Raw genomic sequence first — 24,899 nt, forward strand, 5'->3', positions numbered from 1 at the left:
AACCTTATTTAAACATGCTTAAAATATATATAAGCAATTATAACTACTGTTCAGCTTGAGTATGTAAAATAACTGGGATAATGTGAACAAATTAATTGGCACTTAAGAAAAATTAATGCAAATTAGTAGCATTTCATGGAGCATCTCATGAAGCAGGCAGCAGTTGTGTCTTTTCGCCACAAGATGGCACCTGATGCATGTATTTCAGCCAGAAGCTAGCTGGTGGCAAAATTGAAAAACAGAAGTTTTGCCATTCCAAATTCAAGATATATAATGAAACAATGGTTCCACAGCTAAACGTATTTTAAATAAAATTACAAAATACTAGAGCCAAGGTGTGGGTTGAGGGAAGGATTGGGCCGCCCCATTAGTGCAAGGTAGTCCTTGAACATGCTATACCCAATGCACAGAGGCTAGAGTACATTTCAAATGTGGGAAGAGTCACATGTGCAAACTTTTGGGTCTCAAGAGTGATGAAGTTATGCATCAGACGGGGAACCTGTGGTCCTCCAGTATTACTAGATGCCAACTTCCGTAAGCCCAAGTGAGCAATGCCAAAAGTCAAAGTAGAATGGGGAACTTCAGGAAGGCCGCAGGACTCCCCATCTGTGCTATACATTATCACATTTTCCCCTCTGCCATGTATAAACCACCCAATGAAGATCATGTAAACACCACAGAATAAACCCCTTTCAAGGATCAGGTGCCTTTCAAAGCTCCCCCAAGTAATTTAGACAGCCATAAAAATGATAAGTTTTAATAAATATTAATACAGAAATAGGATATGGTACAGTCTCTTCTCTGGGAAATTAAGGCTTAATTACAGCAACCTGATATAAAACACTTCTCTAAGCTCTTGGTGGAGACAATCTACCGAGGAGACGACTGCACTCAAGCACAGGATGTTTATTTAACAAAAAGACCAGGAATTGTGCAGGCCAATGCAAAACACACTTTGTTACAATTGCGGAATAAATAAAACCCAAAACCTCAAGAGAGGCATTCTGAAGAAAAATAAAAAGTTCCACCTTCACGTTCACACAAACGTAGCTCTTCTGTAACCATCTCAGCCCTGGGAGCACGACACCAGGGTTTGGGCACCGTGCTAACGTTGCAACGTCTGCGGGAAAACCTAGAAACAAAATGATTCCACATCGTTCTGTATATGCGAGTGTTTAGATGTTCACCTCTGTACAGTTGACATGAGAGGATTACAAGGACAGTTTCAGAATGCCAAAACTACAATGCGCAGTACAAAAGAGGAAGGAAACCAGGGTGCGTGTGAGGATTTTGTTTGGTTGTCTTTGAGGGGATGAGATATGTAAAGATGATGTTAGTTTTTTTTCTTCTTCTTCTCTATTTCACGTCACAGTCAGAAGGGAGAGTTCACAGATGCATAACTGCTAGGGAGGAACTGCGACAGCAAGTGATGATGATTTGAAGATGGGAAAACCACCACCACATGTCAAAAACCACCACAAAAAACAGGGCTTATTATATACACTACCTCAACACACACACACACACACACACAGCACTTTTCAATGGAGGCAGCCCAAGTATTGGGATGCATGCTGTCTCACTGTACACAATGCCAGCTCTCGATGCTTTGTTGAGTTTAAAAATAAGAAAGGCATAAGGAACAAGGCCCCTAAAGTACAGATACGTTCGAGTTTGCTATTCCCCACCAACTACCCAGCCAGTGGAGCACGAGCAGGAGCTCCACAAGTTACATGATCATAAACAGTGACTTAGCCACCTCAACCGCGTCTCTCATCCTCTTGCACATTTCCACAAGGGTCTTATTTTAAATATTTAAGGCTTCTCATAGAGTCAAGTAACAGAAGCCACAAAAGCAAAGTGGGAAAGATTGCTGCAACAGCATTCAGAACACAAGTAGCGAAACACCAAGATTACGAGCAACAGAACCAGAAAATGCTACAAATGAAGAAGAGGGTGTTTTTCAAAGGTTCAAAAGAAGGGGTCTTCTACTCCTTTCATAGACCATGTGGGCTGGGCTGGGCTGGGGTGGGATAAATGGGGCAGCCAAGTCCCCGAGTGTTTCCTGCAAGCGGCCCATACATATTTTGCAAAAGCCAAACTATGGCAAGCCACAGGTAATATCTGGCAAGGTAATCTCCTCTCCATTGCAAAGCAGACTTGGGAAGGTGTTTTGCAACAGAACAGGGGAGAAGGGGAGCAGTTCTCAGCTCTGTCCAATGTCCCAGAGCAGTTTACCCGAAAGCAAACACAGGTCCTTAAAGCACTGACGAAGGCCAGGTTACCCTTGATCTAAAGCAATCCCTCCTAAGGGAGTTTTGTTTGCTTTGCATCAAGGGGCTAACCGGGCAAATCATTATGTGTGGCTGCAGTATAAGAAGTAGTCTGGATTTTATAAACAGGATCAAACTTAAAAGATTTCCAGAAAGTTGGACAATTTAAGTTCACAAGTCACACTTCCTCCACTGCAAAAAAACAACAGCCAACCCCCCACATATAATTTAATCTCATTCCCAAAGGTTTATGAAAGGTGTTTGACCTGTACAGTTGTAACATGCATTTAAATCTGTAGCCTGTTGCATCCACAAGTCTCAGGAACAAACCCTGTGTACTTTTGCAGTGGAAAGTTCTCCCTCCCTCAAAAATATAAATCATCAGACAGATGCCTAATGTAACCAATACATTTCTGCTCTAAAATGCTTTATCCACTTCACTTTTGTCAGTTAACATTTTACCAATGTCTCACCATGATTCAATTTTATGTCTGGCCTCAGATTTAAGACCGGAAAACTACGGCAATTGATGGGAGACCAGGAAGCAGTGCTGTGCCAGGCCCTATTCACACATGCCTCTAGCATAGGCTACCTGCTCAACGGCCTGCAGCAAGTAAGAACGACCTCCAAGAGAACATTTTGCCAAAGGGGGTTTTCTTTGCTGCACTGTTTTAAATTATTTAGATTTACTGTCAGCTGCCCTGAGCATTGTGAATATAGTGGAAAGTGTATAAAATGGGATTTTTATAAGTTGATCAATTTCTCTCACTATTGGAAACAGTAGTTTTGCAAACTGTTTTGGTATCTTCAGAGAAGCAAGGAAGCACACACACAAACCTTAGGGCCACAGTTAATAGTTTACAGATAACAGCAGCATAGATGCAAAAGGGGGAACGGTACAATCTCATTCTAAATGAATGAGAACAAACACTAGAAAATGTTTAAGTATAAATGGTAGCAGTGTTGGCCTATAAGAAATATCCCAAAATATGTATTAGGGTTACCAAAATAGCACTAAAGAATACAGCAGCTTTCAAAAAGCTTGGGTACTATATAGAGTCGGGATCAGGCAGAGGACGAAGTGGAAGAAACAGGGGCGGGGGGAGAGAGGAATTGGGGAACTTGGGCCAGAAGAGGGAAGATATCCCCTTCCCAATCTGATTTCAGTTGCTTTGGAAGGGGGAGCAGGGATGCTGGCTGGTGCATGAAGTCTCAGTAGAGGCAGAGGAAGGCTTTGATTATTGGGGGGGGGGGGCTGAACAAGAGGTGGTAAGGACTGAACAACACCCAAACAGGAAGGTGCAGCTTTTCCAGGTCAGAACCAGGTGCCCCCTCTGCAGATGGGATAAGAGACGACCACCCCAATGGAGTGTCTCTGCATTTCCACAAGGCAAGGGAACAAATCACTCCTCATCTTCAAAAGCTTGGGGCAACTTCTGTCACTTCTGAATTTATTTCCCTACTCCTGGATCATGATGCCCGAGCCCTGCATCTGCTGCTGAGCTTGTACTGTTACTTGCCTGAAGGTCTCTTTTTTACTTCCAAATTAAGAGCCACTGTCTGCAAATTGAGTGCAATTTAAAACTGAACTTTTTTTTTAAAGTCTTATTCAAGATGAAGCCTTGCCTCATCCTCCTTTATACCCTCACCCAAACGGTTGCAGCCAATGAGGAAACAGCAGCCACTTCCAAAGTAGCAGGAAAGAAGTTGTGAGACAGTTGTGGACTAGGGAAAAAATAAATGACAGGAGTTGTCATGGGGTTGAGAAAGCAGGTGGCAGGTATTGGGTGCTGGGTGCTGGGTAGGAGTTCCAGCCATTTCACTACATAGCTCCAGGGGCTTTTGCCACCTCTGCTATATTGCAGCAAAACAAAGTGGCAACTTAAAAGTGAACCAACACAAGGTGGAGGTGGGGAGAAGAAGGATGATTTCATTTTATGCGACTTAATGAATACACAGTTCGCATCCCAAACCAAGTGGAATTTAGTCCTATGTAGATGATGCAGACATGCATCCCATGTGTGAGTGTTTAGCAGGCAACCAGGTGTGGGTGCAAGCCTGCACTGCAGCAAAAATTCATCCAAAGCCGCCCTAAGTGTCTCTTACTCTCTCCCGTTTCTAATCAGCAACCTGACCTAAGACTACTCATGGTGTCTACCCATTCACCCACCCCAAGCTAAAAAAGAGACTACAATTTCTCCTTGCCACATTCAAATTTTGTTCGTACTGGATGTGCATTTATCTGCTCTTTTTAAAAACAAAATACTTAAGGCAACTACAACAGGAGATATTTTTCCCACTGCAGAGAACTATTAGACTCAACAGTTCATAAAAATATTAAATACACTACAAGATACTTGAAAGCAACAAGTAACTTTTCATATGTACTGAGCAGCAAGTCAAATGGTTTGACTACACACAGACCTTACTTGATCCTTTTAATATGATAAATGTGTAAGCCATCTCCTAAAAAAAGGAAAGAAAATAAATTCAGTCTAAAGCATCAGCTTCCATTTTATAGACTACAGACTTCCGAGCCAATGATGTTTCCTGAGGCAAAAAGTTGAACATACTGTCAAGGATGCTGCCTTGTGCCTTGAACCTATTAATATTATGCATGGGTGTCTGGAGAGGATAGTTTATCCCAACAACTTGAAGGTATGTATTGCACTCTCAAATCAAATACTGTCAAATCCACCTCACAAGCAAGGTGCACCTGATAGTCCCATACAGGCAAGCAGAATAAGGACAAAAGACTATTTTTTGGGTAACCAACATGGTGGACTTCAACTGTTATCAGGATTCCCATCAGCCCCAACCACCCTGGCCGATGGTGACAGGTGATGTAAGTTGTAGTCCAACAGCATTTGAAGGACACCATGTTGGCTGCCCCAGCCTATTATTCTGTACTACCTTAATTGGCAATCACACCAACCATAGGGAAAAGCACAGCAACAGAACTTCCTCACCAGTAATGCCTTAGCATAGTGGGCAGTGAAGACATCGTTTCCCCTCAAAGACAGACTGTGGTGTACATATATACACGGCTGAATTCCTTATGTGACCTAGATTTGATTCTCTCTCTCTCTCTCTCTCTCTCTCTCTCTCTCTCTCTCTCTCACACACACACACACACACACGAAAAAGACACTTTAAAAAGGTTAGCTCTTTAACATCCCTGCTGTTTTTGAACCTTTCTAAATCAACTTTGCCACCTTCTTTTTACCAATCACGGCTGCAAGTCATAGGATGGTCTTTGACTCTCAGAAGTAAAACTACACTGGAGTCAGAAGTTCCAAGTGACTGGGCAGTGTCGGGGCAGGGGGATTAAAAAATCCATAAAAGCAGACATGCGGGAAGTTTGCTAAGGTTTTCCAAATGTAGGAGAATACCAGAGTATAAGAAGCAGTTTTTAAAAGCAAACTTCCACTGAAAGTCAACACAGTGCCAATGTAATACTTTGCAAGCATGGTATACCTTTCAGAAGAATTTTATGTGGGTGCACCCAATATGGAAGCATGACATCAGAATGAGTCATCCACACAACCTGCTCAGAGATGATCCTGCAAACAGTTCACAGAATAGACTGAGTGAGTTGTGTGGATGAAGGAAAACTTCGAAATGTTTCCAGCTATGGGAATTAGTCTAAACACCAACTTGTAGCTACAAAACATTTACACCAGCTTAATCTTCACCGTTTTCCAGCAGGCAACCATTAGCTACAAAGGGAACACTGAGCATTCTTGGTCCAGGGGAATACAATGGAGGAAACAGACAGCTAATGTGTTTTGCACACTCACTCAACACAATGTTTTGTTCTTGTTGTGATTTAACTTATACCAGGTCAAAATAAGCAAAACAAAAGCCTCAGTGCCAAGATTCAGGCCAGCATATTACAGAGGTGAAGTGCCTTGATTGTACAACCTATACAATGCTGGAGAAAACACGCATATTAATACAGTCCTCTCCCTTAGGCTTTGTGGTTCCCTGGATGAGGTCTATGCAGAAAATTCCACAAGGCAATTTTGAAACACATAAAACTTCACTCCATGTACACAACTCCTCTGAAAATGCAGCCTAAACATTTTAATAGCTTCATTTAGACTTCTTTTATATTTTTAGAAAAACCCTACACGCACACGCACACACACGCACTTCCTAGAGTGCAAAATGCTTATTAAGTACTTTAGCAACAGAACATTGCATTGTAAGGTTTTTTTCACCCCTTCTTTAAAATATGAACTTCTTTTTCCATAGACGTTTGCTTTCCACCCCCTTTGAAGCATCCATTGCCGGCAACAGATGCACAAGCAAGTGCGCCGACAGTCCTGCTGAATCTTCCTGGGCCACAGTCAAGTTGCTGGGAAGCTGCTTCCCTTCTTCCAGACAATAACTTTTCACTTGTACAAGCTCATGGTTGGGCTCTGATACATGCACATATAAGCGTCACAAAGTAGCCTTCGTGCACAGCCTTGAATTCTTCTTGAGTCCAGCGAATGCAATTCCTCAAGGGACATTTTCAGGTACTCGCCAACTTCTGGGCATGGAGTTACTTGAGGGATATTAAAGCCATTCTGTCCTCCTTTTGAGAGAAGAAGGAGAAGGAGAGGGCAGACGGGTTAATTCAAGGGGGTGGGGGGGTCACAATTCATTGCCAACTATGCAGTCCTGAGACTGTAGCCTCCCATTGGTGTGCAGTGGTAAGGAGCATGAGTTCTCCTTGATGCCAGTTAAAACTCCACGTCATTTTTTTAAAAAAAGGTGTAAATCAGTTTGACATTCAATTATAAATCTATTTAAATGCCAATTCTCAACTTCAGATCCCCATACCGCACGACCAGGGAATGAAGGAATGAAGACAACGGATAGGACTGAATCGGGGTGGGCAACCTGTAGCCCTCCAAACACTGACAGGCTTACAACTCCCATTAACCCTGCCTACTGCTGACTGGGGATGGCAGGCATTGAGAGTCCAGCAATAGCTGGAGGGCCACAGCCTCCCTATCTTAGGGCTAAAGAGAGAGAAGCAAGCTCAACATTTAAGCGTGTGGAGGCACTGAGAGCAGGGAGCAGTGGCAACCCCAGATCAACAGATTAGCAAGAGAAGATAGTGGCTGTTTTAAAAAAATTTCCCCTGTAAACAAATGCTTCTTCACTGGAAGGGAAGGTTGCTGGGTGAAGAGATGTACTGCATCCACTCAGGAGACATTCGTAATATACAAACTGCCCTTCTGTGTATATTTCACCTATTATAACTGTCATTTTTCCAGTTACTGGATTTTTTAAAAAAGAGTTTTAATATCTGAAGGTAAGCCCTTTAAAGGGCACATATTCTGTGCATGTCTTGTGCTGGACTCAAAGATCTGACATCCAGTATCCATTCATTTATCACATTTTTACCCTACATTTCTTCCCGAAGGCTCAGGGTGGTATATGTACTTTTGCCCTCTCTTATTTCTTCACAAGAACCCTGTGAGGTGGGATTGGTAGGCGAGTGCCAGGTTCAAGGTCACCCACTGAGCTCCATGGCAGAGTGGGATTTGAAGGTAGGTCTGCCTAGCTCTAGTCTTGACACTCACTACTCTATTTCAAGCTTATTTTTACTATATTTTGTGTTTCTATTAACACTGCTCATTCATATTATTAAACAGAGAAGGTTCACTATGTTAAGTTTAGTTCAATTTACACTAGTGGCCAAAATTGTGGAAACCTTTTGGAGAAAGTGTATTTCCGAGGTTCCAGTTAAGGTTACTCAAAGCTACATGAACACCAGAGAAAGGAAATGAGGTCAAATGAACAGACGTACCATCCCGATCAGCCATGCTGTCAAAAAAGAGCCAAGCAGAGTCCCCCTTGCCGTATTTAACGAAAGCCACATAGTGGCTTGTCTCTATACAAAGAACGGCAAATAACTCCATCTTCTGACAAGGTATGCAGCCGTGTCTCCAATCCCAGTCTGGTAGATCTTTAGGGAGAGACACTGGATTGAATTTATGACTCTGCCTTTTGGGATGAAGGTGAACCTGTAATTGACAAGGAGGGTTAGAATAAGTTTTTTGCAAGGTCATCTTCTGCCTTACTGTTTTCCGAAGGAAACCAAATCTCACAGTTCTCTGAGAAGGCACCCACTGGCCCTGGAGAGATTCCTGGTGCTGAATTCTGAGCAGACACCAGTCCCAAGACATTCTGAAAGAGTAACTTACCTGAGTGTTGCAGGTTTTGCAAAACTGCTTGATCTTCCCAGCAGAAATGTCGGTATCCTCGTAGCATTCTCGGCATTCATACATTGCAAGTCCTCCACAGATACGGCACTGCCTAGGAGCTGTATTTAGCAAGATGAAACTATCAAAATTGTGTATGAACAGTGGAAGCAGCCATCCCTTCAAAGCTTTGTTAATCAGCATGAACATGTTAAGACAAACATAGGCATGCCTTAATATAAACAGGGGGGAGGGGTGCTTTTTACAGAAAATCATGATTTTGTGTACAAAAAAGCAGAGTGGAAGACTTAACACAATTTGATATATTGTTGAAACAGAACAAGACGACACTCCTGCAAGAATTTATCCAACACTGAAGCAAAAAGAAAAGCCACAGCCCTGTTTACAGCACATATATTTTCACTCATGCATGTTTATAAAAGAAATGCATCAGTGAAATAAATCTCTACTCTGCAGACACAAGCCATAAAGAATTTCTTCAGTTTTAAATTCATGCCCAAAACCCCAACTGGTTGGTTGAGGGAAGGTGAACAAAATGGATGGAATGCTTCCATTCATAATTTTGACGAGAAAAAGAAAATACTTTTCCAAAGGGCTGCACACAGAAATTAAGCTCAGTTCTTCTTCTATTTAACAATTGATAAGCTGATGGAGAAGAAGAAGAACCTGAAGGCCCCCAAAGTACCTCTGAAACTTAGCAGAATGGATAGGATGGAAGACTGCCAGGGAACTCCATACACACCTAGAGTGAAGTACTTGTGACTCTCTAGATGTTGCTGGACTACCATTTCCTACAGACCCAATCAGGTGTTAAAATCAGCGGAGAGACCCTATTGGTCATTTGACCACTCCCAAAAGCTTGAAGGGGGGTTAGGTGGCAGCCCAGGAAAAGGTATTATCGGTGGCTGCCCTTAAGTCGTGGTATTTCCACCCCACAAATGTGCATCTGGCATCTTCATTATACAGCTTTTGTTGAATGCTGAATAAACACCACTTTATGCTGGCTTTTGACACTTGTTTTATTTCATAAACTTTATATACTGCTTGATTGTAGAAAAAAACACCTCTATGTGTTTTTGAGGTGCATATTTTTAGAACCCACCTTATTTTTGTGATTTGTAATTTTAAGTTGTTTTAACTGTTTTTTCATGTTGTGCTTTAATGGTTGCAACCCAGAACCTTAGGGCGAAGAGTGGATAATAAATTATAGACAGCATCCCTGTTTATTGACCAGGGGTTAATGGGAGTTTAGAGGCCAGCAGTATCAGGAAAACCACAGATTCACCAGTACTGCTGTATATGTTCCAAGTTTCCTGACGGCAGGTAAGACTACCAGTGTAATAAACATGGTCTGGAAAAATGGGTCCAATTTTGTATGTATATAAACGTCATCTATCCTGACAAAAAGAGAATGAAGGCAGAAGGAATTGTGGTCAAGGTTGGACCACCCCTAAAGCCTGTCCACAGTCAACCACAAGTATGCGGTTCTCCTACTACTTTGTGAGCAAAATGTTAGACAAAATTTCTGTTAACAGAAATAAAATATGCCAAATAAAATATGATTCACATGGCTCATAGCACCACCAGTCTGTGCAGTAGCCAAACACCACCAAATACCAGAAGAAATAAAACTATTTCTAAATACTCTATAATCAGCGATAGTGTCATGAACAATATTTTATGCTCACTGTCTTCCAGTAGGTCTGTGATATTTAATTCCAGTGATGGAAAGATTTTGTTGAACATTTTGAAGTCCTTTCCAAATCGAGGCATCTGAATAATCAGACATGAGGGTGCCTAGCAAGAGCCAAGAAAAAAATGCAGCTGTTTTAGTGAAATTATACATCCAACGGGTAAAAATGTTATGAAAGCAAATAATATCCTCCAAACCTCTGCAAATTTCAAGTTGCTGTTGATAAAAGACCATTCCAGTAGCTGCTGAATTGTAGGAACTCCAACCTTCTCATTCTTGTCCATAAAAATCTGATAGAAGTAGCAGTCTTGAACCTTTTGACCAGCTGATCTAAGAAAAGAGTATATTTTCAAAACAGATTTTGATAAAAAAATGATAAGGCTTAATGATGAACAAGAGGACATTTAACTATTCTTTCATCCATTTGGACAAATGTCTTCTGTTACAAAAACTAAAAAATAACTTTGGGAAAGGAGTGGGAAAGATTAAGCATTTTGTAAGGCAATTAAAAAAAATAGAGCTGGATCCAGATTATGTTAGTTGATCTCAAGTCCCATTGTTTTCAATTGGATTTAAATCATGATTTGTCACATTGTGGGATCCAAGTCCAACTAATTTAGTCTTAATCCAACCTTCTTTTCCTACATGGGTGTTCAAGACAGTGTTTAAATCCTCTCAACAGATTACCATCCTTTGTCAGCTATGATGTTCCAACTAAGAGATATAGAAATACCTGTTGGATTACCTGGATTTCAGTCTTTTTTGACAGCCCTTTCACTATTATATATCAATTAAGACCATTCATAAACAAAGTGAATACAGTAATGTTGACTCCCATACTTCTGAAATGAATGTTCAGTTATACAGATTGTAACCGCTGTTTAACAAGGGTCATTTGTACCCAAGCAGATGTACTACTGAATCATATTTAATACTTAACAAGGGAGAGCCAGGGAAGGGAAAGTTTGCATGACTGTGAAGAAGGAATGGATATGAGAGCTTGTGGGGGCATCCCAAACACTCAATATGACAAGGATGAAACTAAAACTGCTTCATATTTACTAACTTGCCTGGTAGTCATATCCAATCAGGAATTCAATGCAGGGGGGGCCACTAGGGGGCGCATTGGAAGATGGCCGACAATAACATCACTCCGACCCACACGAGGTAATTAAGAGGCTGATATGGTAGTATGCAGCCTCCCTTGCCCCCCCCAAGGGAATGGGGGGGGACTGCCTTGCCAGCTGTGTCCATAATTCACCCCCGGATTCGAAAGAAGGGGGTGAGGACACTTGGCACGAAGCCCTCGGCTGAGGTCGGCTCTCCCTGACGCTGTCTCTAATCGCGCACTGGTTCGCATTAGCTCGAAATATATAATTGGAAATATATAATTGGAAAGAAGCTAATGCACATACATCAAGTGAAGATTGGGAGTAAAGACTGCTGATTAATGGGATCTCTGTGAGTGGAGCGACGGGTTGGACAAATAAATCAAGTGAAGAATCATCACTAAAAGATTGGTATGTTGGAGTGAAACGGAAAGGGGGGGGGAGGAAAAAACTTTTCTTTTTTTGTCTTATGTGAGTACCAATAACCCTCTTCTCCAGAGAGAAGAATCATTGCAAATTACTAATCACAAGCAGGAGTTAAGAACTGTGTGGAAATGAATTACTGATCAAAGAGAGGACTGGTGGAAACATCGGGGAATGGAAAGAAAGTTTTATAACGCAGTTATAAATGGAGTTTCGTTAAGACAGGCTTGCCCATAGGAGGACGAGGGGGAGGAGGACCAGGGTCATCGGAATGTGAATGTATGGTTATCAGAATGTGATCTTGACCTGGCAGGGCCCCCTGAGATATAGATCGGCAAGCCTGTGGAAATCAACGGACAGACTGTGGGAATGTTCTTTACGGAGGTGTGGAAATGGCATCTGTCCTTTATGTGATATGACTCTTGGAGAGTGCAAAACCCACACAGGATATATTTGTTTTCAACCCGCTTGTGAAGATTATCAGAGATCACAAAGAAAGGAATATATGATAACAACAAGAAGATGAGGAAAATAACAAAGAGACTATCTGGACAGAACTGGATAGAACTGTTTAATTAAAGCAGCAGCAAGAGTGAAGTTTGGATCCCTTTCGGAGCTTGAAGTATGGGTACCCCCAACAAAATTTTAAAAATATGGCTGTATAATTTGGAACTAATGTGATTTGGAATTAATGTGCTTTGATTGGCCTGTTAATAAAAATTGTATTTTTTTAAAAAAGGAATTCAATGCAGGGGAAATTCAAGCTACTAGTTTATCAGGTGAGCAACTTTAGGCAGAGCTAAATTTTTGGCCCAGTGTGAACATGTATGAAAAATTGGATTGTATGGCCATTCAATACAACACACAGACACCCCTCCCAAAATCACGGCAATTTTTGGAACAGAGGTGGTGGTGGTGGGGAAATCCTCAATGTCATAAACAGTAGTACAAAATGTAACGAGATGTGCAACTAAAGGCCCATACACTGAAGACCACAAGTTACTAGATGCCCCCCTTTTTTACTAGTCTGCTTTTAGTGATACGAGGGGCTGGTGGTGGGTTTTGTTATTTTTTTAATAGCAAACTAAATATGTAGGCTGTGATTTTATGTGGGGTGTAGACAAGGCAATCATGGAAATGCAGGGGGCTGCCAGAAGGAGGGGCAGAGTGCTTAGTCCTGCCCCCACCCAGCATCCTGTAACCCACTTGCCTGTGTAAAGTTCCTTGTTGCCTATGATCACTAGGTAAAGGATTAAGCTCAACTCAGTTTTCACAGCATTTCCATCATAAATCGATGTCTTGAATGCAGTCAGACTTCTAGAATTGTATACCTCTAAAAAGCAGGTTTGAATTCAACCAAACATTCTCTGAAAGCTCATGTTCCTGAAGTCCTAAACTTCATTTTGAAACATGACTTTAGCAGAGGAATATTTTACCTTATCTTTAACAGTGGCTCTACTCTCAAAATATGATGAAACAAAATATTCAAGAATTCTTCAGGATCTGGGGGAAAAGAGAGTTGTATATCAAACAAAGACTAATATGTAAGACCCAAATAATTTTAAAATAAATGTTCACATAAAAAATCATTTTAACCAAACTGGCAAAGAGCAGGGAGCATATTTTATAAACGGTTGAATACACAAAGATTTATAAAAACAGTTAAATAGTCAAGATTATCAAGACTCAATTTCTCCATTATCATTCTAAAAAAAATACAAACTTAGCTGAAACTCTCCAATATTCTAATGACATTATTATGCACACACACAAAAATATAGTACATTAACCTAGCTATATTAAGCATTAGCCACCTCATACCCAACATCACTCAGGAATTCTAAGCAGAAAAAACCCCAGCTGTTATGAAATCACTGGTTGAAACAAGCGCCATTTCAAAATATTCAAAATGGCACCCAATGGTATCCAAATGATTTCAGGAACTTTGGTTGCAATATCTTAAGACGTGTCCAAATGTATAGCCAACAAACAACTTTTCAAAACATGTAGTGGATTGTCTCTAAAATATGCTCTTCAAAAGCCATATAGCCAGAAATATAGTATAAGCACGGTATATGAGCACAAGAGAGTTAAACTAAAACTTTGAGGGAGGAAACAGATTGGGTTGTATCCAATCAGGTCATTCCATAAGCACAAGGATTGCACAATGGAACCTCCCCCTCCTCTTCCCACATGCCCCCTGCACCAATCCCAAATCAGCTCTGGAGGACTGGGGAACCTCCAGAACAGACTGTAGGTAGGGTCAGACAGTAGGGAGGAGAGGTACGAGAAGTTCTGTTGAGCAAATGGAAATCCTTGAACTTGCACTTGGATCCATCGCTTCCTGATCTTGGAGACTGTTCTAAAGCATAATAAATAAATAGAAGCATATTTACACAAACTTATCCGCTTGCTTTCTATAATAGCTCCTGGAAAAAGACATCAGTTTAGTCAGGAGCATCATGTTTCAAACTTTTCTGATGCAACTCTGAAATGGGTGGTATTTCAGATTTTTTGCTGATAAATAGTAACGTTCTGGCAGTCACTAATAAATTTGGCACCAGCTCAGAACCATCTCTCTCAATATCACTCACAATTCAGAACTTTCAGTTTGTAACAGAAACACCCATCCCTATTCACTCCCTTTCCCTCACCAATGCTACAGAGTTTGGTAAAGCTCAAATAAAATTGAGTTTTATTTTTGGTAATCCATTTTGGGATATACAATGAAAAGCAGTATATAAACTTCTTAAATAAAAAGAAATAAATCAAGTTACCTTTCTCTTCAGAGGTAAACCCTGAAGCTGCTTCCACTTTTTCCAGGATTTTCCTCAGCTTCATTATTTTTGTTGCACAGACATATCCATATCTAGAATAAAAAGATGAAGAGTCTGAGGAGAGAGAGAAATGGTGAACCTCAAAGGGATATGGAGATTTAAGGCACATGGGGATACACAGAACTGGCAGAATGGGTAACTATAAAACTTCCTTGTTCCACACATTAGTAGAGCAGAATGAGAACAAGCAACAAAGAAAATGCTAAGGTAACCTAATAATGGGCTCTCAGTTTCTGAGCTCCACATTTTGAAGAAGTATATCGGTTTTCTGAATTGAGGGCAATGCAGCTATACTCAGAGCCAACTTGTTTCGAAGCCTCCATACATATTCTGAATATATGCAACATTCTTGCAACTGCTCTTCTAGGAATGAAAACAAAGGGCCCTTTCATTTTCTCATTGTACTCATCCCAGCAGAAATGATATTGAGTTCCACATCAGGAATGCCACACCTTGCTGACAAAACCCAGGGAGCTGGAACTATATAAAAAAAGCAGCATAGGTTAAACAAGAAAAGAGTTGAAAGGGCTAGGTAGAAACTGGGAAGGTTGATTTAGCAAAGTCGTTTCCAAACTTTCTGCTTTCAAGGAATTCTGCCAAAGAAATACCTGCATGTTACATAGGATTCTGGATCACGCTCTTCCTCCCAGGGAGACAACTGAGGGATAACGTAAGAAATGTAATAGACATAATTGAATACCTAGATACTAGAATAGACGTGCAGGCCGCCCTGGTATTCATAGATGCCGAAAAGGCATTTGATAATATTTCATGGGACTTCCTGAAGAAAAGTCTGACAGTGTTGGGGATGGGTGAAAGATTTAGAAGAGGCATAGAAGCTATCTATCATGAACAAAAGGCAAAACTTGTAATAAACAATACAACTTCAGAATTCTTTAATATACATAAAGGTACTAGACAAGGCTGCCCTCTATCTCCCCTACTATTTATAACAGTACTGGAAATATTCATTAAAAGATTGAGGGAAACAACAGAAGTTAAAGGAATCAAGGTAGGATTGAATGAATATAAAATCAAAGCCTTTGCCGATGATATTGTACTAACCCTTCAAGACCCAAAGCATAGCGTAAAAGAAGCTCTACAAAAATTTGAAGAATTTGGCACTGTGTCAGGACTCAAGGTTAATAAGAACAAAACTAAGATGTTGGTTAAAAATTTAACTAAGGAAGAAACGGTAGATCTAGAGCAAAGGGTGGGAATAATGATGGCAAAAAAGGTAAAATACCTTGGGGTATGGATTACGGCTAAGAATATTAACCTGTTTAAAGATAATTATGAGACCACCTGGAAAAACATTAAGAAAGATTTGGAAATTTGGGACAGAATGAGACTATCCTTCTTAGGAAGGATAGCAGTTGTAAAAATGAACGTTCTACCCAGAATGCTGTTTTTATTTCAAACTATCCCGGTACTCAAAGGTCCAAAGCAATGCCAAGAATGGCAGAGAACCTTGGCGAGATACATCTGGCAGGGAAAAAGACCGCGAATTAAAATGAAAATATTAGTAGATAAAAAGGAAAGAGGGGGCTTTTCCCTACCGGACCTGAGTCTATATTATGAAGCGGCATGTTTATTGTGGTTAAAAGATTGGATAAGATTGGAAAACAGAGAATTACTAGATCTGGAGGGCTTCGACAACAGGTTCGGGTGGCACTCGTACCTGTGGTACGGAAAGGTGAAGGCACACAGGGGCTTCCTAAACCATATTTTTAGGGGTCCAATACTCCAGGTATGGGAGAGGAATAAAAATCTTTTGGAAAGGAAGACTCCTTGGTGGATTTCACCAATAGAGGTGTTGACTGTTAAGAAAACTAATATGGAAGAGAAGAATGCCACTTATGAAGAACTTATAACCAAATCAGAACAAGGTCTGAAACTTAGACCATACGAGCAGATAAAATCTTTTTTCACAAGTTGGCTACAATACCACCAGGTGAATGGTTTGTTAATTGAAGACAAAAAGAATTCAGGATTTGAAGATAAAAAATCTAGGTTTAGTGTGGAGGTAATAGAGGGAAAGAGTAAAACACTGTCTAGGATTTACGACATATTACTGGAGTGGTACAGTAAAGACGAGGAGGTGAAGGAGGCAATGACAAAGTGGGCGATAGACGTGGGTTATAACATTGATTTTGAAAGGTGGTTAGAATTATGGAATAATAACACAAAGTCTACGGCGTGTATGGCACTGAGGGAAAATATGTGGAAGATGATATATAGGTGGCATCTTACACCTGTGAAACTAGCTAAAATCTACAGGTTAAAGAACAAAAGATGCTGGAAATGTGGGGAAGCAGAAGGCGATTTTTACCACATGTGGTGGTTATGTAATAAAGTGAAAAAAATTTGGGAACTAATATATAATGAACTTAAAAAATTCTTAAATATACTTTTCCCAAAAAACCTGAAGCCTTTCTGCTAGGAATGTTGGGTAAAGAGATTAAAAAAGAAGACAAGAATATATTCCTCTATGCCACCACAGCCGCAAGAACTATGCTGGCACAAAACTGGAAAATGGAAACCATACCTAGTATAAGTGATTGGCAGATTAAAATGGTGGAATACGCCGAACTTGCTAGATTAACGGGTAGAATACGAGACCAAGATGAGCAAAAATTTCATAAAAATTGGAGTAAATACTGGAAATATATTGAAAATAAATAGTAGAAGACACTGGTGGGCCTGGATTAACTCTAACAGAGAATGTCTAATATTTAAGATTAAGAGAAAATACGTGAATGTAGGATTATTTGATACTTACCAATAGGGTGGAGGGAAGTCCAGGACTAAATAAAGTCCAAAGGGGTTTTGTTTTTGTTTTTGTTTTTTTTTTTTTTGTTTTGATGATAAGAAATTTTTGTTTTTTGAACCTTTTTTTTCTTTCCTCTTTTGTAAAAAAGAAAAAATTAACAATAATTTATTTATATGTATGTTTATACGTTCAGTGATATGATGATTTGTACAATGTATATTTATATAGACATGTGTATTATTTAAAGCTCGAATAAAAAAGTATTAAAAAAAAAAAAAAAAAGGATTCTGGATCACGCTCTAGGGTGCAGGCCACATATCTAAGCCTTCACCATCTGCCTGTATTTGCCAATAATACACTCGGCTCTTCACCTATCTATACATTGTACAGGGAAGACTAGAAATGGTAAGCAAGGAATACATTTTGAAAACTATTGAAAATTTTGAAACAATTCATTTGCCCGTACTTACATTCTGAGAGGATTCACTATCTCTGTCCGCAGAAGCTCTTGAGTTTCACTGTAATATTCTACATCATTTTTCTCTTTTGGTCTAAGCAAGACTGTGTCCAAAACAGAGCTGAATGCAAACAGGCTGAAAGAGGGGAGAAGCCAATTTCAATCTGGAAACACAGCAACAATAGAGGATACCCTAAAGCTGAGATGCTTGTGAAGGGCATCTCACTCTTGCATTGCCACTATGTACTGCTGCTACTAACAGAAGAAACTAGAACTATTCCTTACTGCCAGCAAGAGGATCTGAGTTTTGGCAGGGAATTGTTCCAGTCTTGCCAAAAGCTGAGACTACTATGCGTACTACCTTACACTTTACAAAGGAAGTTTGAGCCACTTTGCAAAGTATACAGAATGTGAACTCTACCATCAAATGTTAAAAGGAGCAGCAAGTAGAATAAGGAGCAGACTAGAGGTAGGAGAGATGAAGTTAGGCAATTTTGATTGAAAGACATCAGAAGCATACCATCCCTCCCAGTTTCTCGAGGGGAAAATGCAAGCTTGCTGCCAGGGTGAGATTTAGCCAAAGCTGTCAAACAGCAGCCACAAGTGCAATCCCACTCTCAAGAGATTATGATAGTCAATACAACTGTCATACAATGAAATGAGGGCCTGCAGAGAGGGTTTTTCCTTTATTTTTATGTTTATTTATTGACAGTTTTATGGCAGAGAACTCACAGTCATCTACTTCCTGGAGAGAACAGCTGGTTAAGGGGTTGGCTGCCACATCACAATTTTATGAGATCTAGGAAGCAGATGTGGCTCTGCTACCACCACCCTACATGAAAGTGGAGGGGAAGAACTCTAAAACCTATGGAAAGTTTTAGGCCAGTAGCACAGGGATGAGGAATCTGCAATCCCCCCAGAAGCTGATGAACTCCCATCATCCGTGACCACTGGCCATAAGGACCAGGGCTGATGGGAGTTGTAGTCCAACAACCTCTGGAGGGCTACAGGTTCCCCATCCTTGCTGTAGAAGACAGTGAGGCGACGACAGGGAAGGATCAGGTGCTCTCCAACTGGTAATGTAGATTGTGTGCTTTTTTGCCTGGCTGCTATTGCTGCTCTCAAGTTTGCTTGTGTCAGGGCTCCCTCTAGGTCCCAGCTCACAGAGGACCAACGCCAGGCTGATATTATGTACAAAAGTCTTTATTGAAGTATAATTTCCATTTTAAAGCCAGAGCGTGCAACCCTACGTCTAGACTCTAGATAGGCGAAGTCTCCTCTGAGTCACTGCCCCTTCCGCACCAGTTTAAGATCCTAGCCCGGCTCCACCTCCTGTGCCGTTCCTTCCTCCTCTGGGTCCTTCTGCCCCCTGGGGTTTCCTCCCTCCTGGACTCTTCTGACGCTGACCCCCCTGATTCTTGCCCTTCCTTCCGGCGGGCTTTGGGACCTGGCTCCCTATCCGGGCTACCTGCTGTGCCGCTCGCCTGTACATTTGAACTTGGCGCGCGCGCCCAGCCGGTGACTTTCCTCTTGACCGTTTCCCCGCTCTCCGATGGAGGCGTGGCCAATCCTGACTCATCTCCTCCCTCTGGTGGTGGGAAGACTGGTCCCGATGCCTGGGACTCCTCCCCCCCACTACGCTCTGGTGGGGACGCTGGTCCTGATTTCCAACTGCTGCTCAGGGAGTCCCTGCTGGCCCCTTCCTTCTGGGGTTTCCCCCTTGGCACCCCCCTTGCCCTGGCCATCGGCGCTCCTCTCTGTGAATCTTCCGATTCGCTGGAGAGACTCGTGGACTCTCTCTGACCACTGTCACTGCCTACACCCCCCTCGTATTCCTCCTCCTCACTCTCCATTTGCTCCTTCTCCTGTGTCTCTGCTCCTGAACCCCTGACAGCTTGTTTTTGGTAAACATGTATTTTTGCATTATTGGGACAGGTGTGTTTGATTTGTTAAGGAAGCACAACAAAGCAGAGTTGATTTTGCAATTTCAGACTCCGCTGTAATAGCCGTCTATCACAAAGAGCTAGGTATTCTATAAGTGCAATATAAATAAAGAGGCTGGTCGTGTTACATCCCATACTGTGGACAAGGCCACAGCAGAACCCCAGTAGTGTCACCTCATTTGATCCATTTACAACTTTCCCCATGGACCTTCACCTGCCACTACGTCGTCGTCCTCCTCCTCCACTCATCCAGCCATGCAAGAGGCAGTGAGGTGCTTCCCAGCCTCCCCAAAAAGAAATCTGACACAGCAGATTGAGATTAAAGCATCAGGAAATGGCTTCACTGAGAAAATCACCCACACCGAATTCCTCACCTTTACAGGTCAAGCTACTTTCAGTGAGCTCCATTCATTGCACAGCAAGGCACAATAGATGGCTAATGTCACTCTACTGAACTTTCATCTGAAATATTTGCACTGTTTGTTGTGCACTCATGTCCTTTCCCCTCATCTAGGCGTTTAAAGGACAGCTCCTTAAATACTTACCAGAACAAGGTGGAATCCAGGTAGCAGGAGTTATAGTGACCCTGAATTCCTTTCTTCTTTCCAATCATAGTTTCTAGACCTTCTTTTTCCATTTTGGGGGGAGTGTTTTCTTCAACCACTTCACTTAGGTAACCCCCAAAAGCTTAAAGACAAAAGGTTGAGAGTAAGCAAGGGACTCAAACTCCTTCGTGGATCCAAGAGCTGCAGCAGCAAGGGAGAATGAAGTGGCAATGTTTGTCCTTGGAGGAACTGAGAAGCAGATGGTGAGGCCTCAGGGGTTCTTTGACTGGTATGGCTTGCATAGAAGTAGCTACCTGCTCCTCCTCCTCCACCTCACTCCCTTGGCTTTGGCAGTTTAATTTCTCCCACGTACACAACCAAGCAATATCTGATCATCCTGCCTCCCTTTGCACCTGGACGTTCATGCAATTTCCTCCAGCACCTCCCCCCGCCAGACTTTTTTGCTCTCAGATATGGCAGGGGGCTGTGCAACACGGAAATAACTTCTTCCAACACAGAACAACGGTAACCTGCTAGAAATAATGAACCAACACTGAAGATGCTAGGGTGAGGTTAAAGAGGACAGTTCATACATGTCAAAAAGCTCAAGTGTCCCAAGCCTGTAGTACTTTTCATCTTCAGTATCCATAAAAAACAAGGATCTAAAACCACAGAGGCCATCTTCGTGCTGATACTTCCAAATACTAGCTATAACTGACAATAATTTCAAATATACTTCAGATGCCATAAGTATAGGAAGCAACAGCATGAAAGCATTTCTTTTACAGTCATTTCTTACTTAATAAAGTCTACTGGTTGTCAATTTGCTACTGAGCCCATTGTTCAACACAGACATATAAAGCCCTAATTGACTTGGGTCCGAAATACCTGACAGAGTGCTTTTCCCCACATCAACCTGCCCGGATGCTGGAGCTACTGTAACAGTCCTGGGCTCCTTCAGGATGAAGGGCAGGATGGAAATTTAGTAAACAATAAAACAATAATCTGCTTGTTCAAGTGTTTTTCATTTGTTACCCATTTCAAATAGGTTTTGTTTTGTTTTAAAAAGCCTTTTGAAGGTGCTAACTATAAATAAATTGATATGGAAATGTATTAAATTTACTCCTAATCGAGAGAGACTTAATTTTACATGGCTAGATAGAAATAGGAAACAGAGGGAAAGAAAAGAGCAATACCTAAGGAGTTGCAGCGTTCAATCTGGTTGGACACAGGCTGCAATGAAGCAAATCTGGAATCTGGCCTGCAGCTCTTCAACTTAACGAAGAGAGCCTTCTTGGGTGCACAGGTAAAGTATCGAGTTCCTTTAAATGTTCCATCAGTACAGCCTGCACATTCGTCTTCCTGGAAAAGGCAAACAGGCAGACTTACCTGCCTTAATGGAAAAACTAACACATGCAGCACCTTGGAAGCTATTCCTTAATATCATATTTGAAGCACCTAATAGTTTTTTGGCTATGAAGCCATGAACTGGGTGCAATCCTGTAAGCATCCTTCAGTCTCCCCAAGAGCCTCTGCCCACACAGGCCAAAACAAATGGCAGTCAAGCAACAGCAGTGTTTGACAAGGTTGCACTGTGTGTGCCGAGTCTGCCATATCAGCTCTAAAGGGATGACCTGATTAAGCCACAGCAACATCATGCTAAAAGCCACATTAAGCAATGCCATCTTCTCTGAAAATTCTATTTACAATTGTAAAACTATTTCGGTGGGGAAAACCTAAGTCAACGGAAAAAGAGACCACATATCTAAACACTCAAAACTCATGGACAGCTCAACATAGAACTGAAAATGCAAATTTAATAAGGCATTTGGAGAGAGCAAATCCAAGTGCTTTGCGTACCTTTTGAATAGATAGCTCAAAACTTTCATTTTTAGTCTGCTAGCCCATTGTAGGTGATGGGGGGAAATGAAAATATGAGTGCATTCTATTTTTCACCACCCCAATTTTTCCCCAAGTGTGATGAAGGATTGTTCTGCTTCCCTCCCACAAAATACATCAGCCCACAGCAAGTTCCATGGGGAATTACTGTATGCAAAGGTACCAATATTTGTTTAGCCATGCGGGAGTTGAGCATGCATGCTATTAATTCTTAAGTGCAATGATTTTAAGGATGCTGTGCAGTGTAATCTCTCTCTCTAATGTCAACATCAATTCATTATGCCCAAAAGTTTTTTTGCCACTTGCTAAGAAAATAGCTTACTAGCAAATACAGCAATACATATACAAGCAACAGGTTTCAACACCAGTTTACATTTCCTGTTGTAATTTGCTTCTTTACAGGGAGAAAGCAGATACTGAGTACATGTAAACTACAATAATTAAACAAGTCTTACATTGCAAGTGTATCCAGCATCTAAAATACTATCATCCTGCTGGTATTTAGTGGCTTTCAAACGGTTTCAGGAAGGAGAAGGTCCAATAATGGCAGAGAGGCTTCTCTGGAAAACAGCTTGCTTATAGTCCCCAGCAATATGAAGCTGCAGAGGGGGCTTGGCAAGTGTACCTTATAAAATGCCCAGCTGATGCAAGATGGCAGCAAGGCCCAACAGATCTTACCAGTGCCCTGCACACACACTTCTTGAATGCATTTCCCCAGAACCTTCTGCAGCATGCAAGGGGTTCAATGTTGATGTGGAAAGGGATCCCTCAAGTTTTTAAAATGCAATTCTTTAACCTAGAATTCCTGGCATAAAGCACTTCCTTTGAGACTTTCTTGCCACATGAACAGAAAAGGTCAGACAACTCCAGGTTCAAGGCCATTAAGCAAGGCAAGAATCTCAGCTTTTCAAATAGTCATGGAATCACTGAGTGTATGTACACACACACACACACACACACACACACACACACACACTGGATCCATACTATTCCAGCTGCTCATTCACCTCTTTATCATTGCAACTGACCTGGATACAGTATCTCCATGCTACTCTTTCCAGTCAAAGCCAAAGGGGCAGCACGGAAAGGAGAGATGCAATTCTGCCACTTTTCTGCTTGCCTGGAAACACAATTGTTACTTGCCTCTGTCAAGGAAGGCAAGAGGTAAACTGAACATCTATTTGAAGAGGTAAGTGGGGCAAGGTAAATCTGTGCTGTGAACCAAGCTACAACTTTTCACACTGCTAAGAATCAGATTCTACTGACGCCACAAGTTTGAACTACAAAGTTCAGCAGAACAAGAGCCCTCTGCAGGTGTCGTCCCGCTCCCCATGCAATTACCAACCTTTTTAAGGGGAGTGCTTCTGTGTCCCACCCTGCTCTGCCAACAGTCCCCAAGCCTTTGCAGGAGGGAGATGTTTCTATTCATGAGGGCTTCACATGCAGTTTAGAACTATAATCTGGAGGACTGTGGAAGTGGTGACTGCGATACAGAGTCGGCAGGGACAAGAAGCACGCCCTGCTCTCCCAATCGCTATGTGATGGTAACTGCACAGAGAGGAGAACACCTGAATAGGGCTCAGGTGTTTCTTAAAAGAAAAGAAGAAGTAGCCGGACATAAAATGGGCAGGAGTGGCAAACTTTTGAAACGAACGTTATTTACCAGTTCAAGCCCCGCTAGCACTTCGTTGACTCCCGGAGGCTGCCCAATCCAACGGATTACTCCGTAGAAAGGTGGGTTCTCCTTTACTTCCGCCAAGGAACCTGCTTCTAGCCCATGCATGTTGATGGGCGCTACCATCGGCGGTGTGCTCTCCTGGGTGGCCCCTGCATTCCCCTCTCCAATAACCGACTGTACAGATAAAGAGAGCGGACTGTGTCCAATAGCATTGCTGCCGCTGGACATCTTAGTCAGACTGAAAGGCAGGGAATGGAATCTGTTTTCGGCAGATAAAGTGTTCGTTGGGGGAGGCTGCAGCGGCGGTGAAGAGTGCCCAAACCCAGTAGAGGAGTCGTTAAGGGACTTTGCAGAATCTTCAGCAACTGTTGAATTGTTTTTAGAAAAACAGTAAATAAGCATATGAATTAGAATAATATTTACTAAGTGTCTGAACTAATGCTGTGTGCTTTCTACACAAAAGGAGTAAAATATGCATGGCATCTCTCTCTTGCACTAGATTCTATTCTGAAAGAATGACCTACTTATATTTAAAACAGCATACTCTGGCAATTGCTCAGAAAAAGCCAAGCGAGATGTGGTAACAAGGGACAGGCATTTTCCCCATCATTTATCCAAGGGAGGGATGGGGGAGAGAACAAAGAGACTCAGGCTACAATCCTATACACACATTTATGGGAGTAAGCCCCATTGGACATAATGAGACCTACTTCCAAGTGAATATCTATGCTCTTACTCTGACAGAAATCTTCAGAGGAAGCAGAAAGATCAGGAGGACATCAGATTTTTCTTTAATTTGCCAGTCAACAAAACTGATGAACGTTTAGCTGCAATGTAAGGATGTTACTTTAATTACAACTAAAGGAGTGGTTTTTCTACTAAATTCTATGAAACTGGTGTTCTTGCTACCAGTCTTCTGCGTTGATCCCAACCTGCATGTGAATGTTTGTGTTTGTCGGGGTTCTTGCATGCTTTCAGTTCATGCAGGCATCAGAAGTACCATACAAGTTTGGCCTTTGCTCTGTACGAACTGTACGTACACCCTATA

At 41.6% G+C, this 24,899-nt stretch overlaps 1 protein-coding gene across 5 annotated transcripts in view; it reads right to left on the reverse strand.

Annotated features, from left to right (window-relative positions):
* Nucleotides 1-741: 741 nt before the first annotated feature.
* CYLD (CYLD lysine 63 deubiquitinase) overlaps nt 742-24,899 on the reverse strand; it is a 38,833-nt gene continuing 14,675 nt past the window's right edge. For all 5 annotated transcript variants that reach the window (XM_081870190.1, XM_081870191.1, XM_081870193.1 and 2 more), the window contains exons 7-17: nt 23,837-24,216; nt 21,471-21,636; nt 20,275-20,416; nt 17,800-17,922; nt 14,497-14,588; nt 13,156-13,222; nt 10,385-10,517; nt 10,183-10,291; nt 8,477-8,595; nt 8,080-8,296; nt 742-6,855 (exon numbers count right to left, since the gene is read on the reverse strand). In XM_081870190.1, coding sequence (XP_081726316.1) covers nt 6,671-6,855; nt 8,080-8,296; nt 8,477-8,595; nt 10,183-10,291; nt 10,385-10,517; nt 13,156-13,222; nt 14,497-14,588; nt 17,800-17,922; nt 20,275-20,416; nt 21,471-21,636; nt 23,837-24,216 — 1,733 coding nt within the window. In that variant the 3' untranslated portion in view covers nt 742-6,670. The remainder of the gene's footprint in view (nt 6,856-8,079; nt 8,297-8,476; nt 8,596-10,182; nt 10,292-10,384; nt 10,518-13,155; nt 13,223-14,496; nt 14,589-17,799; nt 17,923-20,274; nt 20,417-21,470; nt 21,637-23,836; nt 24,217-24,899) is intronic.

The sequence above is a fragment of the Podarcis erhardii genome (assembly GCF_964252035.2).
Source record: "Podarcis erhardii genome assembly, chromosome: 7".
NCBI classification, from domain to species: Eukaryota; Metazoa; Chordata; class Lepidosauria; order Squamata; family Lacertidae; genus Podarcis; species Podarcis erhardii.